Source organism: Drosophila ficusphila, unplaced genomic scaffold, assembly GCF_018152265.1.
Source record: "Drosophila ficusphila isolate 14025-0441.05 unplaced genomic scaffold, ASM1815226v1 contig_791, whole genome shotgun sequence".
Lineage (NCBI taxonomy): Eukaryota > Metazoa > Arthropoda > Insecta > Diptera > Drosophilidae > Drosophila > Drosophila ficusphila.
Window position 1 is genome coordinate 27,473,479 of NW_025064737.1, and position 19,844 is coordinate 27,493,322.

Below are 19,844 nucleotides of genomic sequence, written 5' to 3' on the forward strand. Positions count from 1 at the left end.
AAATTGATAGCCTGGAAAGTATTTACTAAATTATTATTGTACAAAAGTTAAGTTAAATACTTTTTAAAAAGCAATTTTTTGTATTATTAAACCAGATAAGCCAGAAAATAATAATAAGAACATGAATGAACTTAGGTTTTATCTTATTTTCTATAACGGGATAACTAAAATGGTTAAGTTCTTTTGAATTATGAAATTCTAGCTTAAAAATATTTGTTTGGATATTTTTTTAGAATCATGTAACTTAATTCCTTAACTCCAATCTCTAAAAATGTTTTCACTGGCGGGAGAAGAAATATCTAGTCATAGGTTTTCCGGGCCTCCAGAGATAACGCTCGCTTCGTTTGCATCCCTTTTCCTCCATTTTCCCCCACTAATTTCCTTTTTAGCGCCAAAATCTGTTGAATTTTCCGCCGAATGAAAAGCAGGCGGCTGGCGGCGGTGGTGGAAAGTGAAAACCAGCCAACCACCACCCACCAACCCCCGAAAAAGAAAAAAGAGGCAAGGGAAAGGGGTGCGTGAAGGCGGCGGGGAAGGAAAACTCCAACTTCGCTGCCAATGCCAAGCAGCGCAGTCGCCGGCACTCAGTCGCAGCCGACGTCGACGTCGCCGCTCGCAACGTTCGAACGGCGTTCGCAGGCCCAGTCGGGCACATTCACGCCAATTCGAATTTCGCTTTCAAACTGGTTGGTTGTGTTTTTGGCTTCTCTCTGCGTGTGCCGTTCGTAGGTGGAAAAAAGAAAACAGAAAAACAGCAAGGCCCGAAAAGCAAGAAGGCCGAAAATTATTTATCCTGCGTGTAAACCAATCGGAAATTTTGGCAGCCAAGTCTCGCGTTTTCCTCCTTTTCCTTTCTGTTTGCCGGCGAAAAGCAAAGCGGCAAAGGAGAGGCGACAAAAACAAACGTAAAAGCGAAGCAAAATGTGAAAAATTGCCGAACATGGCGCCGCGAGTGTGAACGAGAGAGGGACAGTGAGACAGAGCGAAGATAAACAATAGAAACAATTTTTGATACTTAACGTTCTACAACAACAATAAACTCAGCTCAGGTACAACAGCAACAACAAAAAATTACGAAGAAAAACAGACTGCATAAACGGGAATCTTTTCGAAATATTTTTGATACACACAGCAAGAGGTGTACGAGTTTTAAAAAAGCAATAAAATCGAAAGCAATGACAAAAAACGCACTCGGAAAATCAAGCAATTTAACAACAATCTAAAGCAGAAAAACTAAATGTTTACAGACTAAACCACACAAAAAATCAGCATTTATTATACAATTTATTAATCAAGTTATACAAAAAGTTTAGAACTCCAAAGCAAAACAGACTTTTGTCTGTAAAACCCAAAAAGTTCGCAAAAACCACAACAAATATCGGGCAGCCACCGAATCGACAGATCAGTTGAAAATAAAATATTCCGAAATCGGTTCAAAAATAAAACACTGGAAGCATTCAATAAATATACATCGCAGGCATTTATAGGCCACAAATCACAGCATAAATTCGCGAAAAAACCAACAAGCAATAATTTCAAATTCATTTTCTGGGCAAAATGCTGATCCGAAATAGAGATTGAAGATTTTCGGAGGATAGCGAAACCGGGATTCCTTAGCCGCAAAGAGTGCATTCTCAGAAGAAACATACAAATTTATGGCTCCGCGTCGCAACAGCAACATCAGCAGCAGCGGCAACAGCACCACGCAGCAGCAGCAGCAACACCAGCAACAGTTGCAGCAGCAACACCAGTCGCAGCAGCAGCAACTGCTGCAATTCTACGCGGAGAGCGCGAATTCTCCAGCAGTTCTGATGGCGCCCATGCAGGGAACCGGGGGCGTTGGCGGGGGCGTGGTCCGCTGCTGTCTCCCCAGCGGAGACTGCCGCAAGCTGGACGCCCTCATCCCGCTGAACGAGGTGTCCTTGGCGGACTGCGTCCGAGTGCTGTGCAACAACGAGAACTGCACGGCGGGCCAGTACATGCACCGCGAGTGCTTCGAGATGTGGGAGGCGGGCGTGCTGCAGACCCTCAAGGCCAACGGGAGGGCTCGCTCCTGGTCGGAGCGGCAGCGGCTCCAGCACCTGTGGACCAAGAAGGGCTACGAGCTGGTGCACAAGGCCTGCAGCTGCAAGTGCGGCAGGGGACAGCTGCGCAAGGACCTCGAGTGGGTGGCCCCCAGCTCCCAGGGAGTGATATACCTCAGCGGATCCGGCAACCGGGGCAACGTCAACGGAAACCTCAGCGAGGACGACGATAAGAAGAAGGGCAAGAAGAAGAGGAACCGCAACAACAACAACAGCAGCAACAACAACGGAGGCAACGGCAGCTCCAAAACCCCATTGAGCAACAACAACGGCAACAGCTTCGGGGGCCTGACCCCCAACCCGAATGTGGGGGTCATCGGCTCGGGATTGCCGCACAACAACGGGAACGCCAGCGGCGGCAACACCAGCAACGGAGCCTCCGACCTGCTGCAGCCCAGTGCGGTGGCCACCCTGAGCAACATCCTCAACCCGAACAATGTCCTGGGCCTGGACCTGCGGGCCAGAGCGGGCAGCCTCTCCTCCAGCGGAGCAGGCAGTGGCTCCACCTCGCCCTCGGCCTCGCAGTCCAGCGGCGAGATATCGGTGTCGCCCGTGCAGCAGTTGCTGCAGCAGCAGCAGCAACAGTCGCTGCTGATGCAGCCGCTGGGTCCCGCCTTCGGCAGCAACCTCCTGCAGAACGGACTGGGCCTGTCCAAGAACCTCCTAATCGCTCCCCAGCAACAGCAGCCGCAGCCGCAGAACCTGCCAGCCCTGGCCAACATCAGCAACTTCAAGCCTTTGGCCAGCTACGAGCAGCAGCAACTCGTGCAGCAGCAGAAGAACAAGGAGGTCGAACTCTATTCCGAGCGAGTCCGGTGAGTCCAGAATTTCAATTAAAATAAGTATCAAGAAATCTGAATGGGAGTACCAATTGGTTGCTAGGAACAAAAGGAAAGCCAATGCTAAACAAAATCCATATCTTTAGTGTTATATCTGTTAAAAAATAAATAGAAACATCGAAGGCCAGGGGGCAAAAGACGAGGAAGGGTAAAATGAGTGTGGCGAAATTCCCCAACATGTGGTTGGGGCACATCAGCATTTTCAATATTTATTCACAAAACTTTTATCAATTACACTGAGCGACAAGGCCAGTCGAGTGGCAAAAAGTTCTTGGAATTATTTCCACAGCTGCCGTTTCTTTAATTTCTCATAAATTTTCGACTAAAAATCATTTTGGTTACTTGCTAAGAAATGTATTCATAATCTAAGACTCTTTTGTTGCCTTTCTATTGAACATTTGTCAGCTATTTCTTTGCCAAGAACTCCACTAAGTAAAACTTTATCAGAGAAGAATTCCCATTCAGATATCAGAAATCGGAGTCATTGGTTCCTTTATCTTGTTGCACAGTGCTATCAACAATTGGCGCGTTTGTTTGCCCGTTTTTCGTTCGTTTGCCGGCTTCATATAGCTTATATAACCTTGATGCCTGAACAGCTGCAGAATACAGACAATATTTGCAAAAATATCTAATAAAATGCGATTGTTTATTTGAGAAATTTGCGAATATTTTCTCATAAAGGAAGTTGATGATTTTTATAGTTCCAGGACATAAAATTCTAAATATTCTCTTTTGATCTTTATCAAAGTGCTCTTCCATTCCATTTATTTTTTGTTTGTTGCTTTGGTAAAGACATTATATTTTTCTTCTTTTATTGCTGTCTCTTTCGATCGGCATATTTCCCCTTATTCATAACTCAAAAGAATAATATTGAAATTTATATGCTGCCAAATAGCAACAGAACATGTTTCGTATGGTATGTTTCTCACATGTGTTTTTGCTTTTATTTATTTTATGCTCATTTTTAATATTTCCGTTTTCCAGAGCAAAAAAAAGTTTATTTATTTCATCGCGATAAAAAACAAGAAGAGCCAAGAGAAACAGAATCAGAAAAACACAAAAAATTGGATCGTTTTTTTCTGTGTGTTGTTGTTTTGAACGCGATCTTCAGGTTTTTAGAACTCAACCCCTCGCCCTCTTTCTTTCTCTTTCACTCAGTGGTCTGCCATCTCTTTCTAAGCTGAGAACTTTGTTTTGCCTTCTATGGCATAATTCCATTCATTCTTCTGGTTTTCGCTCTCTATCTTTCTCTCTGTGTTCTGTTGTTGCCCACTTTTCAAGGCCACGATATTCGCTTTATTTTTTGTGTGTTTTCATACCCTGACAAAGAGTACTATACTTTTTTCCAGAAATTTAGGAATCGTTCAGTTATCAAATGCTCCTCTTAGCAGTCATTTACATAAAAAACTATATTTTGATAACTTGAAATGCGCTCATAAAAACCTAATTTGAGTAATGGTAGTATGGAGAAACCTATTAAAACAAATGAATGCTTACTAAACCTTTAAGAGTAAGTTAGCTTCGGGTTTCGTTTGTTTTTGTTAAATTTGATCTCGGCTCTATTTTTCTGTCTTTTTGCTTTTTGCCTGCAATTCTGACTCTTGCACTTTTTTTATACTTGCTTATCAGCATTTATTTTGTGATGATTTGCGTTTAATTCAAAAATAAACGTCCATAAAATTGTTTATCGCCTTTCGTTTTTTTATTTCCATTTCCATTTTCTTGTTTTGTTTGTGTTTACTGGCGTTTATTTTTAGCGCCACACGCGGCCCATTTTTATTTTATTTAATTTTTACTCAGTACTTTTTATTGTTATTGTTGTTGCTGCCACGATAAACAAACTTTTGCTGATTTAAAAGGTGAGCAAGAAAGCCAAAAAAAAAAAAAAGTTCTTGCCTTTCCCTTTAAATTGCCGTCTCTGTTTAATGAATGAATGTGTTTGGCTCCCTCTCTCTTTCTCTCTTACGCTCTTTTAACTTGTTTTGTCTGCCGGCATATTTGTGTTTTCTTTTTTTTTTGTATTTGGCGTCCAATGTCAAGGTTAAGACACATTTTATGTATTCATTTTCGGTGGGTGGATGAGGCGGAAGTCTGTTTTTGTTTTCGTGCCTTTTCCAGTTTCCCAACTTTTTTGCAGAAAGCTCTTCCTGTTCGCATCTCGCTCTCTCTCTCTCTCGCCGGCTGCACGTAATATGCCTAATTCCTAGGCCCAAATCTCTCACGTGGGCGGAGCATCCTCCCCCTTATTATTCGCTATTTTGACCCCATCTCCCAGTAATGGCGCAATACTTTCCCGAACGTTCGGAATATCGCTGATATTCGCGCGCACAACTGCAAATAAATTGCGAAAGGCACGCCGAGAATAGAAAATACAAATTGCAGCTACAATCCATAAAAACAAAGTAGCAACAAAGTAAGCGTCTTGCATTTGCATACCTAACGCAACGGGGGTCTAAAGGGTGTGACTAGTTGTGTTAAGATGTAACGGGTAAGAACGGGTATATGGGGAGAGCTACGGATATATATTAACAGATATAATATCTATATTTTGCAGTCATTAAAAGAACATAAGGTATTCCCCAGTCGTCTCCCAGAAGCACTGCATTATTTTTGTTTTTAGAGCGCCAGACAACTTGGGTAAAATGGTGTGAAAAACAAAACTAAAACGAAAATTAACAACTTTCGCACGAATTTTGTTGTTGCAAAGCGGGATAGCCAAATACCGGAATATTGAAGAGCGAAAGAGAGGGGGAGATATCCATATCGGTGCATAGTTTATCTTGAGGCTCGGGGGCTCCGTAGTAAATGCGGTAGAATTATATTCGCGAGGCACAGCGCGAATTCCATTCAAATGCTGTTTTTGTTTTTCTCGTAGGTTTTCCGCCCGCTCCCCTCCGTTTTCATAACCCCCGCAGTTTTGTGCTAATTGAGCACGTTCCAAAATGTGTCGTCTAGACTTGAAGCATAAATTTCTGCACTGTAAAATTTTTATTAACACGGAACCCATTACATTCATATCCATATCGATGACGCTCGTTGTTTGTTTCTGTCGATGTGGCTGACCGTATTGGAATAGGTTCTTTCTGGTTTCTATACAAATTTCGGTTAGGTTTAGGTTTCGCTTTTCTAGCGATGATAAACAAACAAAAGACGTATGAAGACGGGGCAGCGGAGCATGAAATGAAATGGTGCGACTTGGATCTCTATGGCTATATGCATACATTAGATTACAAAGAGCACTAAGAAAAATATATCTTATAGTTCGAAAAACTTCAAACTTCGGGAAACATTAATTAATGGAAATGATTCATAACTAATTTGTAGTATTTTCTTCTTGTGCAGTTCATGTATTTACATATACGGCCCATAAAAGACCTTCGAAGGGTGGGGAAAAAGAGCAATTAACGACCTTTTTTTTGGGCAGTCAAATTGAGGAAACATTAAAAGCTGCGCCACATCGCCGACACTTTTGTTCTTTGAAGCTTTGTTGCGGACACGCTGAGTGGTTCCATCACAACGGGTGATCACTGTGGCGGACTCCCCCACAAAATTTGTAACCGCAACCAAATCTGCAAAACCATTTGCAAATTAAAGCGCATAACGATGTGTGGGCAGAAAGAGAAATGTCGGAGAAAGGAAGGCAGTGGAGGGGGCAACCTAGGGAAAAGGAGCGGCACGCAAGGGGAGTTGGGGGAGCCGGGGAACTACTCACCTTTTGTTGAATATCAAATCAAGTATGCATTGCTTACTCGTTTTCCACTTGGTCCTCCGCCCTCACAACCGCAAAAGCTATTATTGAAATCTTTGCCAAAACGACACGCACACTGAAGCTTAAATAAACATATGCACATCGGGGTTACATTTACAGTGGTTGCAAAATATTATTACTAATTCAACATATCGGTTATATGTATAAATATTATTAATTTGGATTTAAAGGAAGTACCTTTTTCTTAAAACTAATTATGCCATTTTCAATTCCCCAAACTTGAGAAAACTATATCCTTAACCACTGTATCTGGTGCATTGCAGAAGTCCGCACACCCACACATCCCACGGGCGCCTATCGAACGGCGCATGACTCTCCGGCGGAAAGTTCCCTCGACGTCATTATTGTCGTATTTTCATTGCCAACAGACAATGCCAGGGCAACTCCATCTCCGCCTCTTTCCTTTTCCCCCGAATCCTCCTGCCGCACTTGCCACCCACATCCGTATCCACACATCCACATCTACGTATAGATATGAGCACACATGTGTGGCTCCATCCGCAGGCTTTTTGCCAACTTTAAAGGCTTCGTTGGCTCAGCAGTTTCCGTCCCCCTCTCCCTCGCTCTGTCCCACTCCCTTATGCAGAACTTAAATCTACACTGAAAATTATGAATGTGCTTTAAGGAACTAAAAAAGTTACCAAGCTTATATTTAACATAAGGCGTTAGAAAAACGGTTGCTTACTGGGCATATTTCTGTGAAGAACAAGTTCTTTGGTCATGTCGGAAATACGGAATATTTTTAGCAGTGCATTGCTCCCCCCTTTCTGTGCCCACTGCTTGCTGCACTGCTTTGCCAGCATGATGTCGTCTGTTGGTTCATAAGCCAAGCTTTGTGTGTGTGTGACGGTGTTTATCTGTCTGCCTCCCTGTGTGTGTGTGTGTGTGCTTTTAGGCTTTTGTGTTGGGCCATTCAGCCAAATGAGAAAGAGAACCCCAACTCCCCACCACCCCCTCTTCTTTCCACTGCAGGCTGAAATTGCAATCAATATTGTTGTTGTTGTCGAGCAGCTGCCAGACACAAAAATAAAACGCAACGTGCAAAAAAAAAGTGCAAAAAAGAGTGGAAACAGTAAAAACGAGCCTGGCGAAATGAAAGAGCAAGGATGAAAAAGGTATGGTGTGGAGTGGGCGGAGGAGGCGTGGATGAACAAGTTGAAAAGCGAAAAGTAAAACAGAAAACAGAACAGGAACACAAAACATGAAATGTTTGTGCAAATGAAACAAAACTGTTGTCCTGCTCCTTCTTCCCTCTCACTCTCGCCGTATCTGCCGGTCTCTTTCTGCCCCAGCTGGAGTTCTGATTGGAACTCTCCGGCTGCAGTTGGGATCCTATCGGAGTGTACTGAAAAAAAGTGGGGTAATGGGTGCCATAAATAATTGATGTCGTATGGAATATTTTAGGAAGTTCCCTTCAATAAACAAACAAGCTTGAATAATTTAAATTTAATAAAACCATTATAACACTTTAACGGGAACTAGAATCCTTTTTGGGTTCATTGTCATAATAATCCGTTTAAAGTTATTTAAGATTTTCTTCCAGTGTCTGTTATGCATTTCGACTGCTGCATGGCCTGTGTGTATTTGTGTGGGAATGTTTGTTTTGTTTCCTATTTGATATCCATTAAAACGATTCCACATTCGGCGTCTGTCTGCTGCCCCTGACCCTGTCCCCGAATAAACTCCCTACTTTCTCCCCTTTCTCCATTTCCTCACACACACCCACACCCCCTCATATTGTGCCATTCAATCTGATTGCGACTGCATTCAGCCTTTTGTGGGCGTGCCCCTTGAACCGAGTAGGGATTTTGAGTTGCATTCGCAATTTGTGTCGCTTGCAGTTCTTTTTCCTCCATTTGTGCCCCTGCCACTCGGCTTTCCTTGTTTATTTGTTTATTAGTTGCAATTTTCATTGGGTGAGGAGGGGTTAGATAAAACGGGAAAAGCGGTGGGAGAAATTGAAAATTGACAGTCTGGCAGTTTTTGCAACATTTTAACCCTTGCCATTTTTCCATTCAACTTTTGACACCTACTCAATCACAGTCTTCCTTGCTTAGCCATGAAAAATCCCCAATCACTCTCTTATATTTCCCGCCTCCCCCCATTTTCCCCTTTCACCAAAAAGAGTCAGACAAGAGCAACAAATGAAGCTTAAATTTTAATCGTCACTCTGACGATTATGTTGATGATTCTCCTGCTCTGTTCTCGTTCTATTTTTTCACGCTTTTCCTCCCGTCTCGCTTGAGGTTTTTCTTCCTCTTCTGCAGTTTCCTTTCCTTCATCTGCTCCATGCATCCTGTCAAAGGACAACGAGCGGCAAGAACGTTCCGACGCCGTTCAAAGTCATTTGGTTTTATGATTATTAGCTTGTTTAGTTCTCTTTCTACCATCTGCAATACCCTGGATTTCTGAAAGGAAGTTAAGTAATTCAAGGAACTGGAAATAAACCCGAAAACTTGAACCCTTATGACGTGGAAGATGCTATCTGAAGTTATATTTCACAGTGATAAAACAGAAAATATCCTCTTTGCTAACACATCTTATTAAGCTCGATGAACAAATTTAAATCCCAAAAGACTATAGGATATCTGTAAGTCTTAAGGTATCACCATTTTCTCTTAACATTTTTTCACTAGCTATAGCTGGCTTTCCGTTTTTTTTTGTGGGTGCGTAGCTGACGGCGAACATATTCTTTATGCTTATATAATATCTATTTAGTTGCACTCAGGCAAGTGCTTACCCCGCCCACTTGGTTTGTCCGTTAGTCGGTTTGCTGCTTGTTTGTTTGTTGTCTGTCCCCATTCTCGCTATCTCCCTCATCCGAACTACTGCTATCTCCATCCAGCTCCTGCGACACGACTGATTGCGCTTGTTGTGCGATAACCGTTGCCATTTGTATCTTTTCCATCTTTTGGCCATAACAATTTGACGCTCCATGACTTCGGATAGGGACAATATGCCACAGGCGAACGAGAGACGAGAGAGAGACGGGGATGTCGGAGCGAAAGAGATGGAGAGCTGTGTTTGTTTCGTGTTAACAACAATTGCGTTTTGTTTAATTGAATAAGTGCCTGGGCGGTCCGGCAAATGTCAATGGCTCTCAGCGTACGAAAATAAATATAAAATTCGAGGCTTGAGGCGTTGATTTGCGGCAAAAAGGGGAAATAAAATGAAGCGAAATGAAGATAGGGGGCCGAGTGGGGAGGCTCAAAAGGTCCCGACTCGAGTCGACTCTACTCGAGGAGCATGACGAGGACATAAAACGCATTAAAGTCTCTTTCCGTCCCCCGTTTTTGGGTGCATGCAACAGCGGCAACATCATTTGCCCCGTTTTGGGCAATAAAAGCAAATTATTTTTACGATCAAACCGCCGCAAATAAATAAATGCATTTTTGTAGGTTTCCCCGCCAGCTTCTTCCGCCGTCGCTCCCCTTTTTTGGGCATTTTCTCTTTTTTGCTTCGGAGGCGACGACACCAAATGCATTTTTATGCGTTCGCCTCGGGGCGTGACAGATCATTAGCAGAGGGCCAAGAAATGCGCTAAAAAACGAGGCAAATGGGGAGAAGAAGACGAGACAAAGGGAAGCACACCGAATTTCTTAATCGCATGACGGAATGGGAAAAAGTGTGCAAAGGAATTAAGCTAATTGCAGGATAATCAGGCGAACTCCATTTCCTGTGCCCTAGAAAGCGGTTTAAAATGCGCAAAAGAACGGGATGAAATGATTGTGAGAGAAATATTTCATTAATCACATACTGGAAATGGTATATTTCTTGTTGGTTTCCCAATTGGTTTGAACCCTACTATCTGACTCCCCCAAAATATCCGCAACCCGTCGATGGATCCACTCCCGCGGAGACTTTCTCACGCCATTACTCCTGTGTTCAATATTGTGCACACTGTCACTGCCGCCGAGCAACCCAATCACCGATATTTGTAATTAACAATAACGCAGAGATATATATAGGAGTACACGACGGAGTGTGCAACATGCAGGCCGCACTCTTTGGGGCAACGATCGCTCGCTTTTGATATCCGATGATCGCAGCGGATCGAAGCGAACGAAATCGGAAGGGGAATGGCTCCATTTCATTGTGCGGCGGCAATTGCTGAAAGGCTCGTTGCACATGCGAAAAATGCAACGTATCTATTGCAGCATGCCACTGCCACATCGATCGGCGAACAGCAACGGCAGCAGGCAACATCATCATCATCGGTAGCGGCGACTTAGACAAGTTTATTGAACTTGGGCAGGCGGCGCCAGCGGCAATTAAAATTAAATGTTAAGTGTGGCAACACAGAAGAGCAGGGAGTGGAGAGGGGGGGCGAGGGGGGCAACTAACTACTACAGTGGGTTCAACCTTAAACGGACAAAACGCTGTCGCTGATTCAATTAAAGCAAAAGCTAATCAACAAAAATTGGGCTCGAAAACGACGCTCGAAAGAGGCTAAAAGAAACGAAGCAGCACACTCATGTACTCATGTGCTGAGCCAAGTCATTTTTTCTGCCTTTAAAAGTTAACTTTCACTTTCGAGTGCAACTCCTTTTCCCTTCTTCTTCTTCTTCTTCTTCCTCTGCTCTCCACCTGATGACAGCCACCAGCAAATGATAATAAAAATGCAACATTTATTGGGGGGCAACTGCGGTGGAAAGGCGAGGGAATTTTATCGATGATATGGCCGTTGGCTCGATCGACTTTACTTTCGTTTCGTTTTATTAAAAATGTGAGTGCAATAAAAAAGTGCATTTGCCTGAGATTTAAATCAATAAAATACATAAATTGAAAATGGTCAAAAGCGAAAGAAAGTGACACTTCAGTGGAGTGAAAAAAAGGCAGCGAGAAATACTGAACATATACCCAACCGAAAATCCTATAAATAAATATTTACAGTTCTCGCCTTCGGTTTCTGGTTTTCTGTCCTCGTTCCTGTTTCCTCGCTGACCTGAAAATCGAAAGCCCTGAATACTTTATAATAAAAGCCGTTGCTGTCGATGCTTTTGTAATTGCTTTGACTGATAATACTGCAGCTTCTTTTCCCTTTTTCCTCTTCTCTTGCTTAATTTTGTAGTTGATGTATGAGTTTCTTGTGGTTCGTGCTGAAAGTGTTTTAATACTCTGCAAAAGGGTTGTATAAACAAATGTTTATCAAGGTTCTTTAATGGATACAAAATGTTATAATGTTGCACTGTCCCAAATACAATTGGAGTACTTGATTTTGTAAACCACTCATGCAATATATCTGTTTTCATAATGATAAGCTCGTATTGCCTTTGAAAGGGTATCATTGTTTATCTTCTTCACTTTCTTTTGTTGAAGCTGCTCAGCTTCTTCGCCTGTTGCTGTAAAATAAATAAATGCAAAAAATTGTTTACCCTTTGGCCGTTCGGGCAAATGTCCTGCAATAATTTGCAGCATTCGACTGACAGCGCCAGAAATCTGGAAAGTGCGGGTGAGAAGTGCGGGGTGCTGCACATGACCGTGTTGCATGACTTTGTAGTAAACCTGAAACTCAGTTTGCAGTTGACTTCGTTTCGTTTTTTTCTATATATATTTTTCTCGTTTCTGTCCCGCATCTTGTTTATGCACGCGATAAAATTGTTGTACAAAAGAAACCGAGCAAAAAACGAAAAATGTTTAAACGTAAATTCAGGCAACAACAAAAGCCTTGGGCATCCGTTGCCAAGCTGAAGCTGAAGTGGCTGGCTTTAATCTTAAGGTAGCATCTGCTGGGCAGCCTGACATCCAGCTCTTTTTAATTTTTTTTGTTTTCTGGGCCAGGGTGAGGGTTCTCCTTATCAACTGTTGAACTTGTCAGGGTTCGGTCTAGGCCTTAAAACAAGGCCAGAACGGGATCCATTTCAGCTCTTAATCTGGTTTTAGCTTATGGTTAATTGTCATTAAGCTTGCTAAAAAAAGAGAACAATGGATATAAAAACTGAGTATGGTAAATGTTATCTCAAATATTTGTTCTATTTAATATCTTTATTAATTTATTTAAAACTTATTTTAAAGGGTTTCTGTCAATCCAAAACTAATCCCAAATATATTTTCTCTTTTCCTTGCAGGTAAGTGAAGTTCCCCGGAAAGATGCGCTCCGCCTTTCCTCAAGTGCAGAGGCCATAAATCGCGGCAAGTGGCAAACGCAGAACTTTAGCCTTACGGCCAGGTGGGAGGGTGATTAATGGCTGGAGGTGGGTTTTCTCGGAGCGCAGCTCCCTGAACTCCCTGAATTATTTGTCGACGCTTTAAGTTAAACGCTCCCCGTGGCGCCATAAACAAAAAACAAGCGGCTGGCGTTTAAGCGCAGTTTAACAGTTCAATGACATAATGATTTTAAGCACTAGAAAAAAAGAGTATTGAACAATTTAATTGATTTATTAACGCAATTAAATGCTTTATAAACTATTTATTAGGCAGAACGATTTTAAACTCACTAAAGACCTTATCATCTTTTTAAATAACTTATCAAAGCCAAAGTTCTTTTTGTTTAGTTGTTAGTGCTGTCTATTTTCTTCCTGTGCATCAGAAGCCCGCAACAAGAAGCTGGCTAACAAAAGAGGATCCTAGGATCCCAGGATTCGTCTGCTGCCTTGCTAATTAGCTGCATTCATAATTTCGTGCACATTATTTACATGCTAAGCAGGCGCAGACAAAAGGAAGGGAAAGGAAGGGAAAGGGGAGGGGAGGTGGGGGGTTTAAGCTCAGACAGAAGGCAACCGCAGTGTGGTTGCCACGCCCTTCCGCTCCTCCTGCCGCCCCCTGTCTTGGCTCATTTACAGTTATGCGGAGCATTCCCTGCCAACTTTGCGAAAAGAACTCTTACAACTGAGAAGAGAACAAAAAGAAGGCTAAAAGGCTGAGGGCCAAGAGGTGCCAGCGTGTTGCAAGTGAAAACTTTTTTAATTGAATACATTTTTCAAGTTTATTTTGTGTATTGAACCCCAGCAGCTGAGCAAGTTTCTTAAGTGTGGCAAGCAGCAGAGGTGGTTTAAGGTTAACCCACCCGTCTTTTTTTTAGAGTGTAAACGACTGCACTTGGCTTAAAGCTGTCTTAAGCTGAAGTTTGTTTTTTGTCATCCTTGCTTTGGTTTTCTAAGGTTTCCCTCGCAGCGGGAGGTTTTTCTTTTAACTCGTTTTTTATTCCTTCGGCTGGTGTTTTTTCTTGACTTTGACTTTGGGCTTTTAAGCCGTATATTATGTTTCCAATAAAACAGATTTCTTTATAATAATGATGTGACTTAAAGTGTATCGCCCACACAAAAGTCCTTTAAGCTGCGTCCCCTGAATCGATAAAATATTTAAATGCCGGCAATCAATTTCCATTTCTCGGTACTCCGAGCGAATTATCCTGGCGCCATCTTGGCAGACACTTTCCGAGAGCCATAGAGCCATATCAAGTGGCCCCAGAGGTGCCGCCTCGGCCCCATTGTGATTTATATGGCGGATAGGGGCCGTGGCGGGGGCAGAAGGTCAGACACGCTAATTACCCGATCAACTGTCGTCCTTCCTTCCACGTCCCTCTCCACTTCGCCACTTTTGCCGGGAAACTCGGAATGGCAGCCAGACATTTCATTCATTCAACTTTATGGCTGTCGTCTGGCTAATACGTAACTTTTATTTTTCAATTTCGCCGCAACTCTTTCCTTTTTTCCTTTTTTGTTGCCCTTGCTGGTTTTCATGTTTTGTCAACATTTTCCGCTTTGTTTATTTTGTCTGGGTTTTCTTAATTTTTCCCCTTTTGTTGTGCCTCAGCTCTTCTATGATTACAGTTTTGTGTGGCCATTGTGCAGTTGCAGTCCACAAATCAATTTTCCCCCAGTCGATTTCAATTATTCAATAATTGTTTATTGTCGTCATTAATTTTGGGTTGTCATCCTCGCTGATTTGCATTTTGCCAATGGAAAAGCGGCCGATGAAAATCCAAATCGAATATTGCCTACAAAAAAGTCAAAGCTCAAATACGGATTTGTGGCCATAAAAAGCTTTGTTTTTGGCCACTTGGCTGCCAGCTGCCATTTTTCAGTTTTCAGCGTTTGGTTTTTCTCTTTTTTCGTTCATTACGCGGCCTGTCAAATTAAATTTGACTTGCAGTTGCCAAATTCGTAAGCGCTTGACAAAAAAAAATAAAAGGAAAAAAATTGACAAAATATCAACAAATAAACACAAGCCAAAATGTCAAAAGCACAACGAAATGAAGTAAAACAAAAGCGTTTGAAAAATAAAATTCGCAACTTGCTTTGCGACCAGAAAAGTCAGGGAATATTGCAATTCAAATTTTGTTTTTTTCTTAGTTAAATAGTTAGTTAATTTTTATGTTAATCTTAATTTGTTACAATGTAAATTTTCACTTTACGTCAAGCGATGATTCAACCTTTGTCTTGTAATATTTTTTATAACTCACCACCACACTTTGCGTATTGCATTTAATTAACTTCGCTTGTCGCTTAGGAATATTACTCATACGCCAGAGTATCCGATTCGCTCGATCGCTGAAATTGGCCATAGAAAAACGCGTTTGGAACGAGTTGCTGAGCGTAAAAAAAAAAACAAATTGTGTGCGTAGCTCAGTGGTTCAATACCTTTCTCTCTCTTTTTCTCTAACCAAATGCGAAGCGATTGCACAAAAAAACGTGCCACGCATTTGAGTGGAGTCAATCACACGCCCGTTGTTTTTGTGCTTCTTTATCTGTATTTATTTATTGCACTGGGAGGTAAATGCACTTTACACAAGCCGACACGCCCCCTTTTTTCTCGCCTCGCTTTTCTGACTTTACGCAAGTTACAACAAAGAGTACACAGGCAAATTTTATGAAATATTCACGTTGCATTAGCCGACAATTTATGACTTTTAATTAAGCATCCGAACAAGTTGACAAAAAAAACTTTCAATTTTCTTTGGAATTTGCATATTGATTGAAATAATGACAAACCCAAAAGCCATGAAAAGTGAAAAATTCGAATTGAAACGAAATGGATAAATTACTGCCAGGGAAAAAAGTGTCATCCATTTAACTGTCAATTCCTAGTTAGCAAATAACCACGGGCAAGTGTAGAAAAATATACGTATTCCAACTAGATAAGCCCAGTGGGGAGTTAGGGAAGCCTTGAACGTGCCACGAATGAATAAATAGCGTCGAGAGAAATACCAAAACAAAGCATTGCGATACAGTGGTCTACCGGCAACGGTTCTCCATCACTAAAAGCACTCTTACAGTCAGACTTCGTTAACTTAAACCTTTTTAAAGTTTTTAGCTTGATAGATATGTTTAATACTAGGAAAAACAAAGTGGAAAATTGAATATTATTTAATAATGCATTAGCTTAAATAAATCCCTGATCTTTACTTCCCCTTTTATAGAGGTATCTACCTCCTACATTTCCCTTTTCCCCTGAGCCTGTGTGCTTTTGTTGTTTCCCCGGGTTCTTAAGCTCTGCCTGCATTATTTTCATTTTTGTTGTAACCTTGGGGCTTTGTTTCAGCGGGCATTAAACTGCGACTACGACTATGGGAAAGAAGAGGAGCTCCAAGTGGGGAGCGTAGAGGGGGAGGGGGAAGGGGGGCGAAAGCCTACGATATCAGTGTCAATATTGCGCTCGCACGGCGTGTAATTCTATTAATTATATTTATAAATTACACGCACATATACTATAGAAACGTTGGCACACAGATACACTGAAAATGATGCTTGCCTTGTATTTAAAAGTGCATTTATTTTTGAAAAGCTCATTCTTTTATGTTAATGTATAATAATATATCCTGAACCTACCCATGAATTATCCGCAATGACTGGTATTACCGCAGCTTAATCTTTTTCTCTCTGTGTACGCTAGCAACGATGCAGTCATTGCAACAAACTCGCTGCTTCGCCGTTTTTCAATGGATCTGTCCTTGGCAAAGTGCATTGCCGGCAGCGACGTCGGCGTCGCCGTCAGCGTCAGCAGAGCGTTGCATTGCGTTCATTCGCCTCGAGTGCAGTTGCAATTGCAAGTTGCAGGCTGCCTTCTGCTGCTGCCGCGGCGCTGCTCTCGGTTTGTGCCGCCTGCTTTTGCTTAATTTATTGACTTGGCTGCGGCAATTTATTTGCCAAGCGACTAAAACTTCAATTACGCACGCACTTTCTAAAAATACAGCACCAAAAAATTAAAGCGACTCTGGAAAAGGCCGAAAATTGTTCGGTTTCGGTTTCGGTTTCATTTTCAGTCTCCGTTTCTGTTTCTCGGGTTGCTGCAAATATTTATGAAACAAACTTAATTTCGTCGCCGTCACAAAAGAGTTGCATTGTTGTTTGAGGGCTGTGAAAAGGAAAGTACACAAACACTCGCTAAGTGGGTCACTTGAAAAGATCAGCTGTCATACTATATATATAAAAGTACAGCTGGGGTCGCGATTATAGCTTGCAAAATCAGAACCGATTCACACTCTTCATTGACACTTCCCAATAAATAAATATTCACAATTCTTAGTAATCATTGATCAAATAAAATTCGAGTATCTACACCCCCGCACTAAATCGATTTGAATTCGATGGTACTTGAAGTGCTTCGCGTCTTCGGTGCTAATCACTTAAACACAGCTGTGTGTATATAGCAAAGTTTTCAGGCTCAAGGCTCGAGCTTGGGTTTTGATAAGAGGAGTTTTGAACAAAGGAGAGGGGCCCGGCATTATCGTTTCTTTTTTCCTTTTTTAGATGCAGCTGGCACTTGAGCAAACATCGCCATCTTATCAGGACTAAACTTTGACTTTCATTTACAAGATTTTGCATTGAGCCGAAGAATGGAGCCCTTTCATTAGCTAGCCATTAATAAGAAATTATATTGACAATTGTTCTGCGGCTGTTTGTTCGCAGCGATCAATGGGTTTGCTTTGTCTTCGCCTGGGTTTCCTTTCCTGGCGCCGTCTTCTGGTCACTTGGCCTAACCTTTGGCCACGCCCACGCCTACGCCCAAACAAAACCCGATTATTCACATGAGATAAAGGCTCGAACAAGTTTCGGTCCGATCTGCCCATTTCAAAATTAATATTCTCACGGCGCAAAGTTTTGGCTTTGGGTTTTCTCTTATTTTTGCAGTTTCATTTTCAATTGCATTTTGCTGTCTGTTGATTTCCTGCTCTGCTTAAGCCCCCCTCTCCACGTGCCTTTTACACTGAAAGATTTAATCATCTTGTTGGAAAATTTAAAAAAAATACTTTACTTTACTCTTATCAGTGTTAATTTATTTAAACTCATAAAATTGTTTTTATTATTCTACAATTTTATATCTTGCTAATAACTTTTTTATTCTGTGTGTACAACATTTGTTTCTTGTTTATTGCCGCCGTCGTTGTCTGACGATTTTTGTCAGTTGATCTTTGACACATTTCAGGGTGCGGCTCCTCGGCTCCTCCCCCTGCGATTTTTGTTGATATTCGGTCGGTCGTTTTGGCCCGCTTCGATTTGGTTTTTGTTTTTTCCTGCTTTTTATTTTTTGGGGCTGAGTAGGTGACTTTTCAGCTGTTTCAGATGTTTATCATGTCTCTTCCTCTTCTTCGAGCGACATGTGCACGTACTACAGCAATTGTTTTTATTTTTGTAGATTTTTTCAGCCGTCTGTTTGTATTGGCAGCATGTTCCTTTGTGATGGGCGATTAATTGCATATTAATTTTGTTTGTTTTTAAGGGGCTGAGGCACCGCCGATCTTGGCACGTTTCCTGCGCTAAGTGGGTGAAAAGCAAAAACCCAAACAAAAGCAAACAAAATCCACATAATGTAGCAAATAAAATGTGCTTAAAATTTCGTGCGCGTGTTGGTGACTTTTTGTAGATTTTATTTCCAAGCGTGAGAACAAAAAACGAACATCGCCGTAAGATTTTTTTTTATTAGTTTTTTAGTTTTGAGCACCCGCTGTCACCCTGAAAAAATGAATTTCCAAACTGCAGCGAAGCCGAAATGGAAAGCAAATTCGCTTTCAATTTGGGTATCAACTTAAATGCAATCTCCTTATCGCCATCTCTTTCGCTTCTGTTTGCCACGCCCTCTTTTTTTGAGTTGGCAGCTGCCAACGACCGTTATTTTTCTATTACCCGTGTTCGCTTTTTTGCAACATCATCTTCATTAGCGATCAGTGGCACAGGTATACTGGTTCGAACAGATCGGATTCGGTGATATAGTTGTATTTAAAAACCCCACTAAAATGTTACTTCATAAAATGGTTTTTTTAGTGATATAAATATTTGGTTTTTACTCGAATTCAAACCACTGTTCACGGCATTTCCCCGCCGCTTCTTTTTGATCATCTGCTGCTGCAATGGCAACTAAATTCGCTTTTTCTGCCTCTGTTACAAGTTACTTAAACAATTGCCTAGTTGTGGTTGTTGCCTACTTTTGTTTATTTATTTTCGCTTTGCACAATTTTGCGTTTGTTGAACCTCGTTCGTTGTAGCTTTTGCTTTTGCTTTTGTCTTTCGCTCTCTGTGTGATTGTTGCAAAATTAATTTTTAAGTGTATGAAGTAGAAAGCTCAACAAGTGGGCAATTGTGGGCGTGGGCTTTTCAGGCAATTTGTCCATATGCTCGTTGCTCGTTGTTTTTGCCGGCGTCTAATTTGAGTAATTATATTCAAATTTAAGACCATGTAAATTTCTTACAAAATTATTTGCATTTAAATTGCCTCAGCGGGCAGCGCGCGAACGAACGTCATTGTTAACAATTATTGTGAATTACCTATAACAAAATAAGATTTGCTTTTGTGCGCTGGCTGCTCATTTTCACTGTTTTTTCTCTTTCTCTCTCGGGCTTTAAATGAATCCAAATTGAACTTGTCGCCCACACAATGAGTGCGCCGTCTCTTTCTCTCGACCACCCCCCAATATGGCCCTCTCTTTCACTTTATTGATACAGCTCTGAATCGCTGACATCATACTGTGTTATTGTTATTGTTGTTGGTTCATTTAGCTAGAAATTGCAATGCACTTTTAAGTCAACTTGTCGCTCTAACAGTAAAATGGCAGCGGGCAAACGGCAAACGGCAATAAAAGCAACAACGACTAAGCTGCTGCTCAATCGAATGATTCACTGCCCAACTTGCATAATATTTGTGCACGGAAAACAAGGGAAATTCCATAATATAATCTGAATGCCTTTCAAGTATTCTAAATGGAACAGTTTGCAT

The 19,844-nt window shown here is 41.7% G+C and overlaps 1 protein-coding gene across 2 annotated transcripts in view; it reads left to right on the forward strand.

Annotated features, from left to right (window-relative positions):
• The first annotated feature begins 677 nt into the window (after window positions 1-677).
• The window catches only part of LOC108099380 (headcase protein), an 81,077-nt gene continuing 61,910 nt past the window's right edge, over window positions 678-19,844 (forward strand). For both annotated transcript variants that reach the window (XM_017202873.2, XM_043209145.1), the window contains exon 1: window positions 678-2,899. In XM_017202873.2, coding sequence (XP_017058362.2) covers window positions 1,656-2,899 — 1,244 coding nt within the window. In that variant the 5' untranslated portion in view covers window positions 678-1,655. The remainder of the gene's footprint in view (window positions 2,900-19,844) is intronic.